This window comes from Poecilia reticulata, chromosome 21, assembly GCF_904066995.2.
Source record: "Poecilia reticulata chromosome 21, P_reticulata-male-v2, whole genome shotgun sequence".
NCBI lineage: Eukaryota > Metazoa > Chordata > Actinopteri > Cyprinodontiformes > Poeciliidae > Poecilia > Poecilia reticulata.
Genome location: NC_088850.1, coordinates 21,775,302 through 21,790,606, shown reverse-complemented (window position 1 = coordinate 21,790,606; position 15,305 = coordinate 21,775,302). Strand labels below are relative to the sequence as shown.

The window sequence follows — 15,305 nt, the reverse complement described above, 5'->3', positions numbered from 1 at the left end:
ACGTTAAACAGTGAAAAATCAACAAATGATGTGAAACACATGATGATTAGGCGGCGCAGCAAGTGACAATATTACTGGTGGTCAATAAACAATCAAATAAATTTAGCAAAAGGAAAGAAACTAAAGTGGACATAGCAATAAACCAAGAGAGGATAAAACTAATCAAAGGAAACTAAATAGAAATGAATGAAGATCAAGAATAAATAAGAATAAACTAAGAAACTAAAGTAAATACAGAGGAATAAACTTGTATGGCAAGACCTTTCGAGCAATAATTCATACAGAGGACTCTATGGCAAGAATAAACAAACACTATTTCTAGATAAAAGGTAAAATAATATTGTTGAAATGTGATGGGTTTATTGAGACCACATCTAGTACTGAGAATAAATATATCTTACAGACCATAACAGTAAATAACTGATCACTTATTTATGTTTTTAATTAGATTTTATATATTTATTTCTTCAATATTATTTTTCATGTCAGTGTTAATGTCATGAGGCTGATGACTCCATGACACTTTCAATTTGACTCATTAGGATTTGATTAAGAACCAGATTTGTTCTTTGTAATTTCTGTCCAGTAAAACTATTAATCTATAAATCAATAGACAGGTCTATATAAAGATATAATCCATGTTTCTGTCTCATATTTCTATGGCATAAAAAGGACCTGAAACTTTAGTTTTTCCACTGAAAGCTCTGGTTTGCACAATAAATGCCATGTGGGGGAAGTTTTATGGATGATACTCTGATGTCCCATTCTCCTGAAGGCAGCACAGAGCTGCACCACCAGAAACCGACAGAAACACTGAAGAGAAGAAGAGTTATGATTAATGTAGTTACAGTTCTATCCATGTTTTAATGTTGCAGAGCTCAGTCGTTGTACTCTGGGAAATTATTTTTGATAATAAATACAGAAATAAGCATAAAAATCAAAACATCTACAATAGTGATAATAATATTAGTGATAAAATAATAGTCAGTGTAAAGTAGCCTACAAATTCTTTGGTGGGGGGCGGTGAGGGACCTGGATAAAGGCTGGGGGAGGGGGGCGCTGGCCCGAAAAAGGTTGAGGAACACTGACTTAGACCAAAAATGAATGGGAATCTATGGCAGCTATAGGAAGGGGAGGGACTAGGGATAAGTTTTTTCCAATGAATGGGATTCAATGGCAGCTATGCCAAGGGAATGAGTCACACCCACCAAACTTGGTGGACATGTGGGGCCCCTCCCACAGACTCTCTGGACCATTTTTGGTTCCCGTAACCCTTATAGTTTTTTTTAGCTATTTTGAGTGATCCAACTCATTTTCTGGTTTTCATCCTACATCCCCTAACCCTACCCTACCCACTAGATGGGTGGCCATTAATAGTATTATCAATACACATCAAATATGTTGGTCAGTGTTCCAATTATTATGGTTCAAGATCAACTATATTAATGATGCCTTTAAATTAATCGATTTGATCCTTGTTTTAAAGGCCTGCAGTGTTTCAGCTGTTTTTAGTTTTCTGAAAGTTTGTTCCAGATTTGTGGTGCATAGAAGCTGAATGCTGTCCTCATGTTCTCCAACAACATGTCTATAATGCATATTGGTGCCAAGTCATTCAGTGATTTATAAACTAACAGTATTTTAAAGTCTATTCTTCTAGCTACAGGGAGCCAGTGTAGGGACTTTAGAACCGGGGCGATGTGCTCTTATCTCCCTGATTTTAGACTCAAGTCTTTGGGTTCATCAGAGATGGAAAAGACCCTGATGAACCCTGGTGGAGCTTTGCATCATGATGTAGGACCATATAATGTGAACAGAACAAAGAAGACGACTGTCGAGTTTGGAAGAAACAATTTGGTCAAACACTAGTCCCATCACGGGAGACAAAGCATTGGTGGTTGGGGAATATAAATACCTCAGTGTTCATCTAGATTTGATGGCGCAAAAATAAATTCTTGATAAAATCAGAAAATGTATAAACAACCCTGAGCATCGTCTTCATCAGTATTATCAGACAGAGGCTTCTTCTGATTTGCTGTTGTACAGACTGCTACAGGAATTCCTTCCTGCTCACAGTCATCTGTAACTCTTTGAAGAGTTATTGCAGATACAGATGATATGAACTGCAACATTAATTTTTCTCTGTGTTCCTTACAGTGTCTTTGATTTTGGGTTTTAGCATTTGTCCAAATGATAAAACAATCAGGTTGAATCAGACCATTTAATGTATGTGAATTTGACCGGATATATACCAAACTTGTGTTTGAAAAATGTATGAGACCTAAAAAAAGGACTAAGTAAAATTAATTAGTGGAGATGCGCAAAAAAAATATTGGACAGCAAATGAAAGAAGTGCTTTATTGACGTAATGTGATTAAAGAGCTTTGCACTGATAATTGAGAAGGTACAAATAGTTCTTGACAGGCTGCTTCTTTATGCAAATAAAAACAGATTAAGTACTTTTTTCAAAACTTTACCCCTGTTACATGGTTTTATCATTAATCATTATTTAGAAAAATCCCAATATGTAAACTGCAACAATATATAAATATCAAAATAATCTGGAGTTGGCTGAATCGCTGTGGAATATCTTTCCTGAGACGACCGTCCTGACAGCTGATCGGAACCAGCTGTAAAAGAAGGCATAAATCAAAGGATTCAGCATTGAATTTGACAGCGTAAGCCAGTTCAGTGTTTCTATCACAGGAAGTGGTGGCGGTTCGTAGTATAATGGCTGGAAGACGACACAGATAAAGTAGGGAGTGAGACATAAAAGAAACACTCCCATCACAGTTGCTAGGGTTTTGGTGGCCTTCCTCTCCATCCTGCTGGCTGTTGCTCCAGACTTCATGCTCTGGCCGTTTGTGCTCTGGATGCTGTTCAGTTGTCTCTGAGCAACCAGGAAAATCTTAAAGTAAATGCATAGCATTAGGACTGCTGGAAGGTAAAAGGAGAAAACAGGTCCCATAGTGTTGGCCACTATAATGTCAACAGAGCATGTGTCCTCACATGCGCCTTGGCTGAATCCCGCAACAATGATGCCAATTCCTATTAGGACAGAAACACCCCAGCTGAACAGGATCATCATCCCGGTTACCCGAGCGTTTATTTTCGTCCTGTATGTCAGTGGCTCGCACACCGCATGGTATCTGTCTATGGAGATGCAGCACAGGTTGAGAATAGAGGACGTGCACATTGTGACGTCAAAGCTGTCGCGTATTTTGCAGAACAAACTCTCATAGTGCATGCATGTAGTGACGGTGAAAGCCATGCTGAAGGGGAACACCAAGACCCCGACAAGCAGGTCAGCGACAGCTAGAGAGAGAATGAGGTAGTTGGTAGGAGTGTGGAGCTGTCTGAAATAAATGATGGAAAATATTACAAGAAAGTTTCCACAGACAGTGATTACAGACAGTAATCCAAGGAAAATGTACAAAGATACACATATAACAGAGGGGTTATGTGCAAACATGTAAGTGTCATTGTCTGAGATGTAGCAGGGATGTATGGGGTCAACACTGCTGCTGTTGACCACAAGATCTACATCCATGCTAAGAGTTTACTGGCATCAACCTATGATGATGAGAAAAGCAGACAGGATTCAGTTTAGTATGCTGCAGGTTTGCTGTAGGGCCTGTTTTCACACACCCTTACCTTGTGATGTGTCCAGAGCTCAGCTGTGTGCACCTGGATTATAGGATCCACTTTTCATTACCATATTCACCACATGGTTTGATTAGCCAATTAGATGTAAGCTCCTTTATCATGTTTGCATAATCTATGTATATTAGTGTGGGAACAGGTACCCTTACTGGGAAATAATCCAAATATGAGCAAAAAAATCTTCCAAAAACAGTTATATCGACATACAACCAGCTAGATTTATGAATACCATTTCGAGAAATATATTTACGCTTTAGTGAACACTCCTCACAGCAACACTATTCCTGACTGGCATTTCAGAACTCCAATGATTTTTGATATTGAAACACCAACGGCGTGTTTGAACGTTGCACAATGGTGTTTGTAGATTTTACTGAAATTCTGATGATGATCACAGTTATTCCGTTCGTAATCCAACTTTTAAAATTAACTTTAAAGCATCAAGTTGTTTTTGTTTTTGCCTCAATTGTGCAGATTAAAAGTGAAACTAAGTCACACCATTTTAATTGCATGCGTCCGCCTTAGGTTGCTGTTGAATCAAAACTAAGATAAAACTGGTTTGCCCGGACCGTAGTCGGTACATTTCTGGTGTAAACAGGAAGAATAGTTTATAGCACCAGGTTAGTGATGGGACTGGTTAGAAAGGAAACATAGAGTAAAAAATAAAAACAAACTCAAGTATTTGTTTCTTATTACATTAAATACCAGAGTTTAATCATTCCTGTGTTTAGTTTCAAAGTTGAGGTCATTTTAACACATAATGTGGTAAAGATCTGTCCTGAAACATTTATGCTGATTCTATTAAACTGTGGAGACCGATTTGAATGCCGTGCAATTACAGGTAAGCAAAACAATAAAAACAAAAAAGCGTCATATCTAATTGTCCTATAGAAGGCTACATTTCCTCTGTGGGAGTTGCCACAACAAACAGCATTCCTTGAACATTTATAGAAACGCAAACGTTCTTCATCTCATACTATCACCTTCATCTCATACTATCACATTCAGTTGACTACATCACTGACAAGCCTTTTTTCAAACTATGCACAGATATCAGAAACAGCTGAAGCTGAAAGGTCAGATGATAAACATCAGACATCAGTCAAAGTTGAAGTCTAATCTCAAAGGGTCAGATGTTAAAGCCAAGACAGACTGAGGTTCAATTCAATGGTTATAGAGCAGGACTGGCAAACCTGCGAGAAAGAGAAGAACTATGCTCAGTGACCATGAGTGGAAATCAGATTTGGGGTTTCTTGTTTCTTGTTGAATCATCTGAACAAGCTTAACTTAGATCTTCAAGGAAACCTTAAAATACTACCTGACCTGGTGTAAGGTGTGTTCACATTTTTCTGGGTTGACAATTGGAAGTAGATCAACAGAACTGATTCATACAATGACTTACTGGAGTGTGTGAATAATTTAAAACCCATTTGGACATTTATTGTGAGCTAAGGCAGACAGAAAACAGTTAAGATGAGCTTTATATTTTTCTCTTTACTAGTTTTTGAAAGAGGCCTAATTCTAAATATGATTCATACACGTTGGTCTCTTTTGTGTAAATGTGCTGTAAATAAACAATCTTTATAGAAACAATGTTTATTGATTTTATAAACATCAATTCCTAATGAAAGTTACATGCGCATTAAAACACAAGGTTAGAAGAGCTTTGTGTTTGCAAAGTCTCCTTGAAAAATCTTTCCAGAAATCATCATTCTGACAGCTGATCGAAACCATCTGTAAAAGAAAGCATAGATGAAAGGATTCAACATAGAATTTGACAAAGTTAGCCAGTTTAGAGTTTCAATAACAGAAATTGGTGTCACATTATATGTTAAAGGCTGAAAGATGATGCACAGAAAGTAGGGAGTCCAGCACAAGATAAAAACCCCCATCACAACAGCAAGGGTTTTTGTTGCTTTTCTTTCCGTCTTGCTAACAGCGGCAGTAGACTTTTTGCTTCGACAGCCAATGCTGTGGATGCTGTTTAACTGACTCTGTGCAACAAGGAAAATCTTTAGATAAATACCAAGCATTAGAATGACTGGGATATAGAAAGAAAATATACATGCCAAACTGGTCGATATCAAAGCATCAATTACACAGTCCCCTTCACATTTTCCCTGATTGAATCCTGCAATGATGATGCCAATTCCAATTAAGGCTGCCGTACCCCAGCATCCCAGAATCATCATTGCAATGATACGATCAGTCATTGTACTTTTGTAAGTCAGCGGCTTACACACAGCGTAATACCTGTCGATAGAAATGCAACATAGGTTCAAAATCGAAGCTGTGCTCAGTGTCACATCAAAGCTGCCTCGCACTTTGCAAAACAAATCTTCGTCATACCAGCATGAAGTGACAGTGAACGCCATGCTGAAGGGGAAAACTAAAACGCCGACAAGCAGGTCGGCCACAGCGAGGGAGAGGACGAGGTAGTTGTTGGGAGTGTGGAGCTGTTTGAAGTAAATGATTGACGTTATCACAAGGAGATTTCCACACACTGTTATGAGAGACAGAGAGCCAAGGAAAACGTATAATGCCACACAAATAAAAGAAGGGCTGCTTGTGAATTTGTAAGACGAGTCGTATGATTCATAACAGGGATGTGTGGCAGCTCTGCTGGCATTCACCTCTGGTTCCATAGTGGACGATATCTGAAATATCACAATCAATACCAATATACTTTACTGCTAAAAACCACAACATCAACACTAGTATGGATCATACACATCACAGTCAAAAGATCAGAATAAAGTTTACCAAGCATGTCAGAATGCACTCACACAGGCGTCTTCCCTCTCTGTGCATAACCTGACAGATAAATAGGGGAGTCCATCTAATTATCATAATGAATGCAAACATTCAGTCACCAAGTCAGATGGGACACACTACAATTTGTGCACGGTGTTGTGAATATATTAGTGTATGGTGTGTCTGTATATGTGATAGAGAGACAGACAGAATTGGTTTAGGCTTAATAACCACTGAAGCAAATACAACAGAGCATCTCAATGGGCTACATAGCTGTCAGCTAAGAACAGCAAACTGAGGCCTTGTCCACACGTAACCATGTCTTTTTAAATTGATGTAGTATAGATATTCGTTTTTATAAAATAATCTTGTCCTCACCTGATCGGTTAAAGAAAAATGTTTATCCCCACAAACCTGATGAATTATACAACTGAATGTTGTCTTAAACATGCCAAACCCATAGAACAGGGGTGGGCAACTCCAGGCCATGAGGGCTGGTGTTCTGCAACTTTTAGATGCACCTCTACTTCAATACACCTGAGTCAAATAATACTTGACTGTACTTAGGAGAGGATTCGGCTATTTGATTGAAGTGCGTTGGACCAGGGAGACGTCTAAGAGTTGCAGGACACTGGTCCTCAAGGACCAGGATTGCCCACCCCTGCCATAAGGTGCAGTGTAGGGCAAAGCTTAAACCTATATAAGCCAATCACAATCCTTCAAAACAACGACAACTTCCTGTTATAAGTTAAGCATGGTGCCAGAAGATGTGTGGACAGACGGGTTGAACCACTTTTAAGTACCGGATTAGAATCTAAGCCAGGGAAAGGTGCTGCAAAGATGTTTCGAGCTGCATGAGGAAATGTCTGTTCATGGAAAGCAAGGGCAAAGACAAAACAGAGCTCCGAGATGAAACATTCCTGTGTGAAATGCCGTTTCTCTGCAACATCATGAGCCATCTAAATGTGATGAATCTGCAGCTGTAGGGACGGGGACGTGTCATCTCTGATGTGTACAGTACAGTAAAACCAAGCTGAGTTTGTGGTAGACGCAGATGTAGAAAGAAAACTTGAGCCACTTTTCCAGCTGCCATACCATGAAAGAGAAGCTCACTATCGCTGAGTTCCCGAGTGCACAGTTTGCTAATAAACTCAACATACCTGCCACCAACTTCCGACGGCGATTTGCTGACTTTGAAGCGCCAAAAATAGCAGGTTTGGACTGCTCAGCAATCCTTTTGAAGTTGATGTAGAAAGCGCACCACCAAACCTACCAATGGAGTTGATTGAGCTATAGAGCAATGACACACTGAAGGAAAAATATGAGAGGGTGGGTGCTGCTGAGTTTGCACATTTTATCCCCGACACAACGCCCCAGCTGTCCATCCAAGCTGCTTGGACGCTCTCTGTTTGGCAGAACATCTTTTCTCTTTAATGAAGCTAAACAAAACCTCACACAGTCTTACTGATAATCACCTTCACCCAATCCTCAGGATTTCCTCAGCTCAGAGCCGAACCCCAAACATTGATGAACTTTTACAAAAGATTATAAACCACCAAGTATCAAGCTGAGCCTCAGACAAGTGACCATCACAGAGCAGTGATGCATTTTCAGCTTTTAATTCAGTTCAATTTTTACATTTGTACAAGACATGATTTTTGTACAAATAAAAATCATGTTGTTTTTTTGTGATTTTTTTTCAATACTTGATGGAAGTATTGTTTTGTCTGTGTGCCATAGATTTATGTGTTTTATTTTACTTTATTGATTATAAATACTTTATTGTATTTTATGTATTTATATATTTTTTTCAGTTGAATGGACTCAGGAAAATTGCAGATAAGAGCCAAGAATACAACTACTTAGATTTTTTTTTCTTATTTTACTATTTGAAAGCAGTGATCGGTAGGATCATAGTGCAGCACAATAATTCATTTTTTGTTTATAATGTATGCACTTTTATTTATCTATTTATCTCGATATTAAGAAACATATTTTGTTTTTAAAACCAATTAAATTTTTTGCTGTTTGCCTGTTGAAAATGTTTTCCCTTGAGGTAACTGACAGAGCCATAACAAAATGTTGCTTTATTCTGTTAGTGTACAGGACATGCGATTTATCTTTGAAGGAAGTTGGTTTTTGTCTGTTTGCTTGTTGAAAAATGGTTTCACTTGAAATTACTGGCAGATCCATAAGAAAATATTGCTTTATTCATTTAATTATTATATAATATACACTGTGTTAGGTCTTGGTTCAATAGGCTACGTGCAATCATTTCAATATGTTTTAATAAACATTGAACCAGTCCGGCCCTCGGCTTGTAGCAAATTTAGGTTTTTGGCCCTCTGTGTGTTTGACTTTGACATTCCTGATGTAATGCATCTGACATTGCCTTGTTGCTGAAATGTGCTATACAAATAAACTTGCCTTGCTTTACATCAGTTCTTCAGAAAGTCTGTCATCATTGCACCCATGCTTTGTATTACACTGATAAGGCTTACAATCAGCTTCGTGGACATGGATGTCCATCTTTATGCTTGTTCTCAAGCTAATCTGAAGGCCACATCCTATTTGGAAACCTGTAGCTGCTGATTTAGTAGACTATTGATGGCTGGTGCACTGTGTTTACCTCAGGATCTGCCGTCTCTGTTCTGGGATTTTACTTGATCTAATATTTCACAGTGGAGGTGATAACATTCACTTTATAATTACACCAATATCAGTAGCTAGGAAATTTAGCATCAACAAAACTTCTGCAACTATGCTTACTGCACAGATTATATTATATCATGAAAATATGCTGGAGAGCTTACACATTCTGTTTGTTTCATAAACATTTCCAGGAGTATTCTGAATAATTAGACATTAGACAATGTGCAAAAAGAACATGAGTAATAAAATGCTTTGCACCAGATTTAGTATAAGCTAGTTTATATCTGTGGACACTAAGAGAAAATAGAATATTTTATAAAACATATTGGACATATTAGACTGAAAGTTTCCGTATACCCCATATATAATCATTTAATTTATGTGTGTAAATAAGACATGACTGAAATATGGTGGAAGTCTACAAAAAAACAACACATGAATATAAAGGAGTTTAATTTAGTTTTACATTAATAAATTATTTTTCCATTTTTACTGATAAAGATTTTGCTTTTACAAATGAAAATCTGGCTTTGTTTGCAGTTAGCATTCTTAAGCACATACAAGCACTCATAAAGCTACATGTACTATCAGCATAATTTCAATTAGACATTATGGATTTACTCTAAGAATAACATCAAACATCAAAAAAGTTTGAAGTTAGTGAAATCTCCCAAAATAAATTTTCCTGAAATAATCATCCTGAACGCTGACCTGAACCACCTATAAAACAAAGCATAAATAAATGGGTTGAACGTTGAATTGGACAGCGCAAGCCAGTTGAGTATTTCTACCAGAGGGCCGGGCTGGGAAGCGTTGCTGAAAGTAAGAACGGTTGTACATAAAAAGGACGGCAGCCAACAGAGCAGAAAAACTCCCATCACAATAGCTAAGGTTTTAGTGGCCTTCCTCTCCATCTTACTGACAGATGGCCCAGAGTTTTTCATGCTCTGGATGCTGTGTGCTTGCTTCTGTGCCACAAAAAAAATCTTTAGGTAGATGCATATCATTACCAGCAGTGGGAAGTAAAACGTAATCAGAACAATCAGAATTTTTCCCAGCACAACGGTAAAAAAACAGTTTTGTCCACATTTTGCTCTGTTAAACCCCACTAGACTGACCGCAACCACACCTGGAACGCCCCAGCTCACCAAGATCATCACCACAATAACATGGCTGCTGATTTTAGTTCTGTATGCCAGAGGTTGACACACTGCATAATATCTGTCAACAGAAATGCAACAGAGGTTCAGAATGGAGCACGTGCTGAGTGTTATGTCGAAGCTGCTTCTCACTTTGCAAAATATCTCCTCTTGATACAAGCATGAGGTTATAGAGAACTCCACTGTGAGAGGGAAGACCAGGGCGCCCACAAGCAGGTCAGCCACAGCCAAAGAGAGGATGAGAGCATTGGTTGGAGTGTGAAGCTGTCTGAAGTAAACGATGGAGATTATTACCAGGAGGTTTCCACAAACAGTTATTACAGATATGGAACCAAGAAAAACATTCAAAAATACACACGCAATAGTGGGTGTTTCTGTCGGTAGATAAGAAGCAATTTTAAAGCAAGGATTTACATTAGACACATCAGTATTGTTAACAGCAAAACTACCAAAATCAAGTTCCATTTTTAGTCACAATACACAGTAATTTGCACAGATATAAATTTAAAAAATAAAGATCTGATCAGTCATTTAAACCAAAGTCACCAAGTCAGCAATCACTTCTCTCTACAACTCATTCCCTGTACATGACAAACTATCAGCATGACCTCAGTACTTGCTCTGTTCACTATGATTATGCATTCTGAACTCTCTATTTTCTACCTATGTCTTCATGAATCAGAAACTCCCTACATAGGTCCAATGAGGTATCATGCACCCAAGAGATCCCCTAGCAACAACCACGAGCAACAACTTACCATTCGCCATGTAAACTAAGATAAGGTCATTTATTAGTCTCCCATAGGAAATATTTGTCTAGGAAGTAGGGGCAAGGCTGTAGTACAACAATAAACAATACTTCAAAAAAGACAATAACCACAGGAACATAAAAATAACATCATTGCAAAAAGTAAAAAATACATAAAAACACAAATGGAGCTTTAGCGGAAGTTCAGGCTGGAAGACTCCACCCCCTTCGTTCGCCCATCGACGTCATGCTCATCTCTGACCTCAGCGCTGGACCTCACCCGGCGCATTCAATCAGCAATCAGGCTCTGCGTAAAGGGATCCACACCCAAGCCGTCAGCTGCTTCCCAGCTGCGTTCAACCCACCACCTCCCCTTCTCCACCCACATCCTTCAGCTCTAGTATAGCACCCTTTCCCGATCACCACCACCAGTGTCGGGCCCCGGGGGAGAGCATCCCTAATCAGTTATCGGGATGTTCATCGAGTTCACATCAAATCTCAGCTCAAATTAGCTGCTGGGGTCCGAGCGCCAAAGAACTGCTATTCATTCCTGTCATTAAATCTTTTCATTCTTCCCTTTTGTCCATCTGAGTCTCTGCAGATTGAAATGTCAGATTGGCAGTATATCCCCATAGCCATCTCATTTACATTCACATACAATACATTCCCTTCATGCTATTCTTGATCACTATCTGGGCCTCCTATTGGTCTGTACAGGCCCTGCTAGACGGCCATCATTTATCAGGCTGATGGAGAGTGGTGCAAACGAATATTTAAGATGGTTATATTTACACATAGGAACCCGAACCTTCTCTCTGAACTATGTGAACTTATGTTTATTTCATCCAGTAGACTAACTCTAGAGGAGTATTTCTCAATTTCAGTTCTCAGGGACCACTGCCCTGCATATTTTAGATGTTTTTGCTCCTCCAGAACACCTGATTCAAATGACTGTATGATCACCTCGTTCTGAAATTTGAAAATATGACGAGGTTATTGGAAGCAACTATTAACCCTCCCACGATCTAAGCATGACACTCAGGAGGAGCACGGCAAATGTCACGGTCAGACGCCGAGGAAATGGGGGGGTCAGTGGACTGTCCCATCAGACTGTCAGCTTCCAAAACCCCACAAAAATAAATAAACCTTTTAAAAGAGCACGCAGGATCAGGGTAAGAGCAGAAAACTATTGGAATACCTAACTAGAAACACTAAGAAGTTTTTTTTAAGTAAACATAAAAATAAATAGAATAAAAATATCCTTTTCTTTGCACTTAAGTTGTTTCATCCTAATTAATGTGCCCAAATTTTTTGTCACTTAATTTGCTTCAATTGTTAGCATGTAGAACAGTAAAGACAGGCATTGGTTTCAGAGTTCAAGTGAATAAAAATAACACCTCAGTTTCCCTATGAGTTTACATTCTGACCAGTGTGCTTCCGACAATTTCACCAAAGAGACTCTGTAACCTGTCTACACCAGTCATAGCAGCTATATATAATACAGAAACAAACAATGCCCAGCCTAGTGGGGGCGCAAGTAAAGCCTGGTGACTAACCAGGCCTGGTTAGTCACCAGGCTTTACTTGGGGAAACTCTGTGCAAGTACGCTGATCCCTGTGTTTCAGGATTACTCAAGGTGATGAGTAAAGGCGATTGTATACAATTCTCACTGGACTTGAGCGCTTACTTAGCCCATGTCTCTTCACTTATATTACTTGTGGATATTTTGCTAGTTTTATCACTAAATCTTTCCAAAAATGTGTGCAGGACACCTTTATGGAATATCTGACATCAGACAATATTTTTAAGAATATATTCTAATCTTTCATTCTGTTTTTCAAGATCATAACCCCATCTGAATACATCACTTTTATTGAAGTCAATTGTACTTTATAGCAGTTGAACAATTAAAATTGTAAAATTAATTCTGTCTATGTATTTCTCTTTAAAGCTTAAGGCACATTGTTATTTTTTTCAGCTGGAAGATTTTTGTGAGCTTTGTAAATTATAATGTAAATGTGAACATCTTAATGTATACAACGCAGTGAGAAAACTGACCCAGTGTACAAGAGAAACTGAGATAAAGTGTCATTCTCAGCATGGCACGTTATTCTTAACTACATCAAAACAAAAACTGCAGTATGTTTTTTAATAATTTTTTTTTACATTTTTCTAAAGTCTAACAGCTTAGGCCATATTAAGTATAGCTTTGCAGACATTTCAGTACTAAGATGAATTTCTCTTCTCAGACTCCAAACGTGTCAAAGGAGCTTGGTGTTTGTTAAATCCCCCTGAAATATTTTTCCTGACATTATGATTCTGAACGCTGACCTGAACCAGCTGTAGAAGAAAGCATAGATGAATGGATTGAGCATCGAGTTGGACAGCGTGAGCCAGTTAAGGGTTTCATACATCATCACAGATACACCACCTAATAACTGGAGGGAAAAACAAAGAAAGAAAGGCAGCCAGCACATCAGAAAAACTCCTAGAACAATAGCCAGAGTTTTGGTTGCCTTTCTTTCCATGTTGCTCACAGTTGCACCAGGCTTTACTGCATTCTCGATGCTGCGAGCCTGTCTTTGTGCAACAAGAAATATCCTCAGGTATATATACAACATTACGATCACTGGGAGATAGAACGAGAAAACTGGGGCTAAAACCTTTTCAAGCACAACATCAGAAAAGCAATTTTCCTGACATTTTTCCTGATTTACCTCGGCAACAATAAAACCGACAGCAACAAGTACGGAAACGCCCCAGCTCATGAGGATCATAACCAGAACAACACCAGTGTTTATCTTAGATCTGTATGTTAGAGGCTGACACACTGCATAGTATCGGTCCACAGAAATACAGCACAAATTAAAAATAGAGGTTGTGCTCAGTATGACATCGAAGCTGTCTCGTATTTTGCAGAATAAGTCTCTGTAATACAGACAGTAGCTGAGAGAGAAAGACATGCTCAGAGGAAAGACTACGATCCCAACAAGTAGATCAGCCACAGCCAGAGAGACGATCAGGTAGTTAGACGGGGTGTGGAGCTGCTTAAAGTAAATGATGGAGATTATTACAAGAAGATTTCCACACACTGTAATAACAGACAGTAAGCCCAGGAAAATGTAGAGCAAAGTACATATTGTAGAAGAAGTCCTTCTCATTATCTTAGAGATGTTGTTAATTTCATAACATGGGTGGAAGTCATAACCAATATAGAAACCAGTTTCTTCTTCCATTTCTCTTTGTAATTACTATAAATATCAGTAATATTTGTATACCTAACAGATTACAAAGCCACCTTATTTTAGAAAGTAACACCTTAGTTTAATTTCTTAAATCAGTTAGTTAGCGCATCTAAGTCACCTAAACAACGTCAAGTCTTGCTGTCAGGTCATTGTGCTGCTGAATCACCTTGTCTTGATACTTCTGCTCAAACATTACAATCCAAAACTCATCCAATAGGAAGGGAGGAACCTGCTGACCAATGAGAATTTTTTATTGACCTTTTGTTGTTTTCTCAGGGTAACTATTTACTTAACTATTTACAATTTTTTGTGACAAATCCTTCATTCACATATCATTTGGTATTTACAACTGAAAGCATGTTAATAGTGTTTATGCTCTCAAGCACATTGTTTAAGAGCACAAGTAGAGGTTCCTTGTGTGGATGTCACCCATGCAACAAATATAGATTTAGGTTTGATGCAAATCATTGACACAAGGCATAATTTGAAATAGTAGTAATTAAATGTATGCTAAATGTTTTCATATTAATAAAAGAGCTAAAGTGCTAAATAAAAAATTAGCCCTGCTATATTACATGGGTCGCACACTCTACCTCTGCACTGCTGATTCTGGATCCAATTATTTTCAAGAAGGACAGTTTTAAAATAATTTGTGTAGAAAAATAACAAATGACACTAGCATGAAATCCATGCAAACGGCTACGATCAGGGAACCATGTAATAAACAAAGTAACATTCACTGTTCTTTTTAAAACATACAGCTACTAATATAACTTTCTAATATGAAAGGTTTTGCACTAATTTAAAGAATATTAAATTCCTTCTTAGTATGACACTTTGCTAGCTTCTTCTCAATTAGCTGGTTTGCTCGGTCCTGCACCCCGCGCGCCCCTTTTCCTCTCCCCTCCCAGTGCACGTCTCGTCTCGTGCGCGTCCCGTCTCGTGCACGTCTCGTCTCGTGCGCGTTTCGTGCGCGTCTCGTGCACGTCTCGTTCATGCTGGGGAAGGTTTTTCACTTGGTCCCTGCAGGACCTGCCCACAATAATGATTATAGAATTATTCAAACGACTTCAACAGTTCCAACTT

General features: G+C 38.5%; 4 protein-coding genes across 4 annotated transcripts; all 4 read right to left on the bottom strand.

Annotated features, from left to right (window-relative positions):
• Nucleotides 1-2,341: 2,341 nt before the first annotated feature.
• On the bottom strand, nucleotides 2,342-4,852 carry LOC103457747 (trace amine-associated receptor 1-like). The gene has a single exon (XM_008398121.3). It carries the CDS (start codon nucleotides 3,545-3,547, stop codon nucleotides 2,549-2,551), a length of 999 nt encoding a protein of 332 aa, XP_008396343.1. The 5' UTR covers nucleotides 3,548-4,852; the 3' UTR covers nucleotides 2,342-2,548.
• A 463-nt stretch (nucleotides 4,853-5,315) lies between these two features.
• Nucleotides 5,316-7,435, bottom strand: LOC103457957 (trace amine-associated receptor 1-like). The gene has a single exon (XM_017302041.2). The coding sequence runs from the start codon at nucleotides 6,303-6,305 to the stop codon at nucleotides 5,316-5,318; it is 990 nt and encodes a 329-aa protein (XP_017157530.1). The 5' UTR covers nucleotides 6,306-7,435.
• A 2,221-nt stretch (nucleotides 7,436-9,656) lies between these two features.
• LOC103457958 (trace amine-associated receptor 1-like) lies at nucleotides 9,657-10,839 on the bottom strand. The gene has a single exon (XM_017302042.2). It carries the CDS (start codon nucleotides 10,689-10,691, stop codon nucleotides 9,708-9,710), a length of 984 nt encoding a protein of 327 aa, XP_017157531.1. The 5' UTR covers nucleotides 10,692-10,839; the 3' UTR covers nucleotides 9,657-9,707.
• Nucleotides 10,840-13,235: 2,396 nt separating this feature from the next.
• Nucleotides 13,236-14,210, bottom strand: LOC103457959 (trace amine-associated receptor 1-like). Its single transcript, XM_017302130.1, has one exon. It carries the CDS (start codon nucleotides 14,208-14,210, stop codon nucleotides 13,236-13,238), a length of 975 nt encoding a protein of 324 aa, XP_017157619.1.
• Between the last annotated feature and the right edge of the window lie 1,095 nt (nucleotides 14,211-15,305).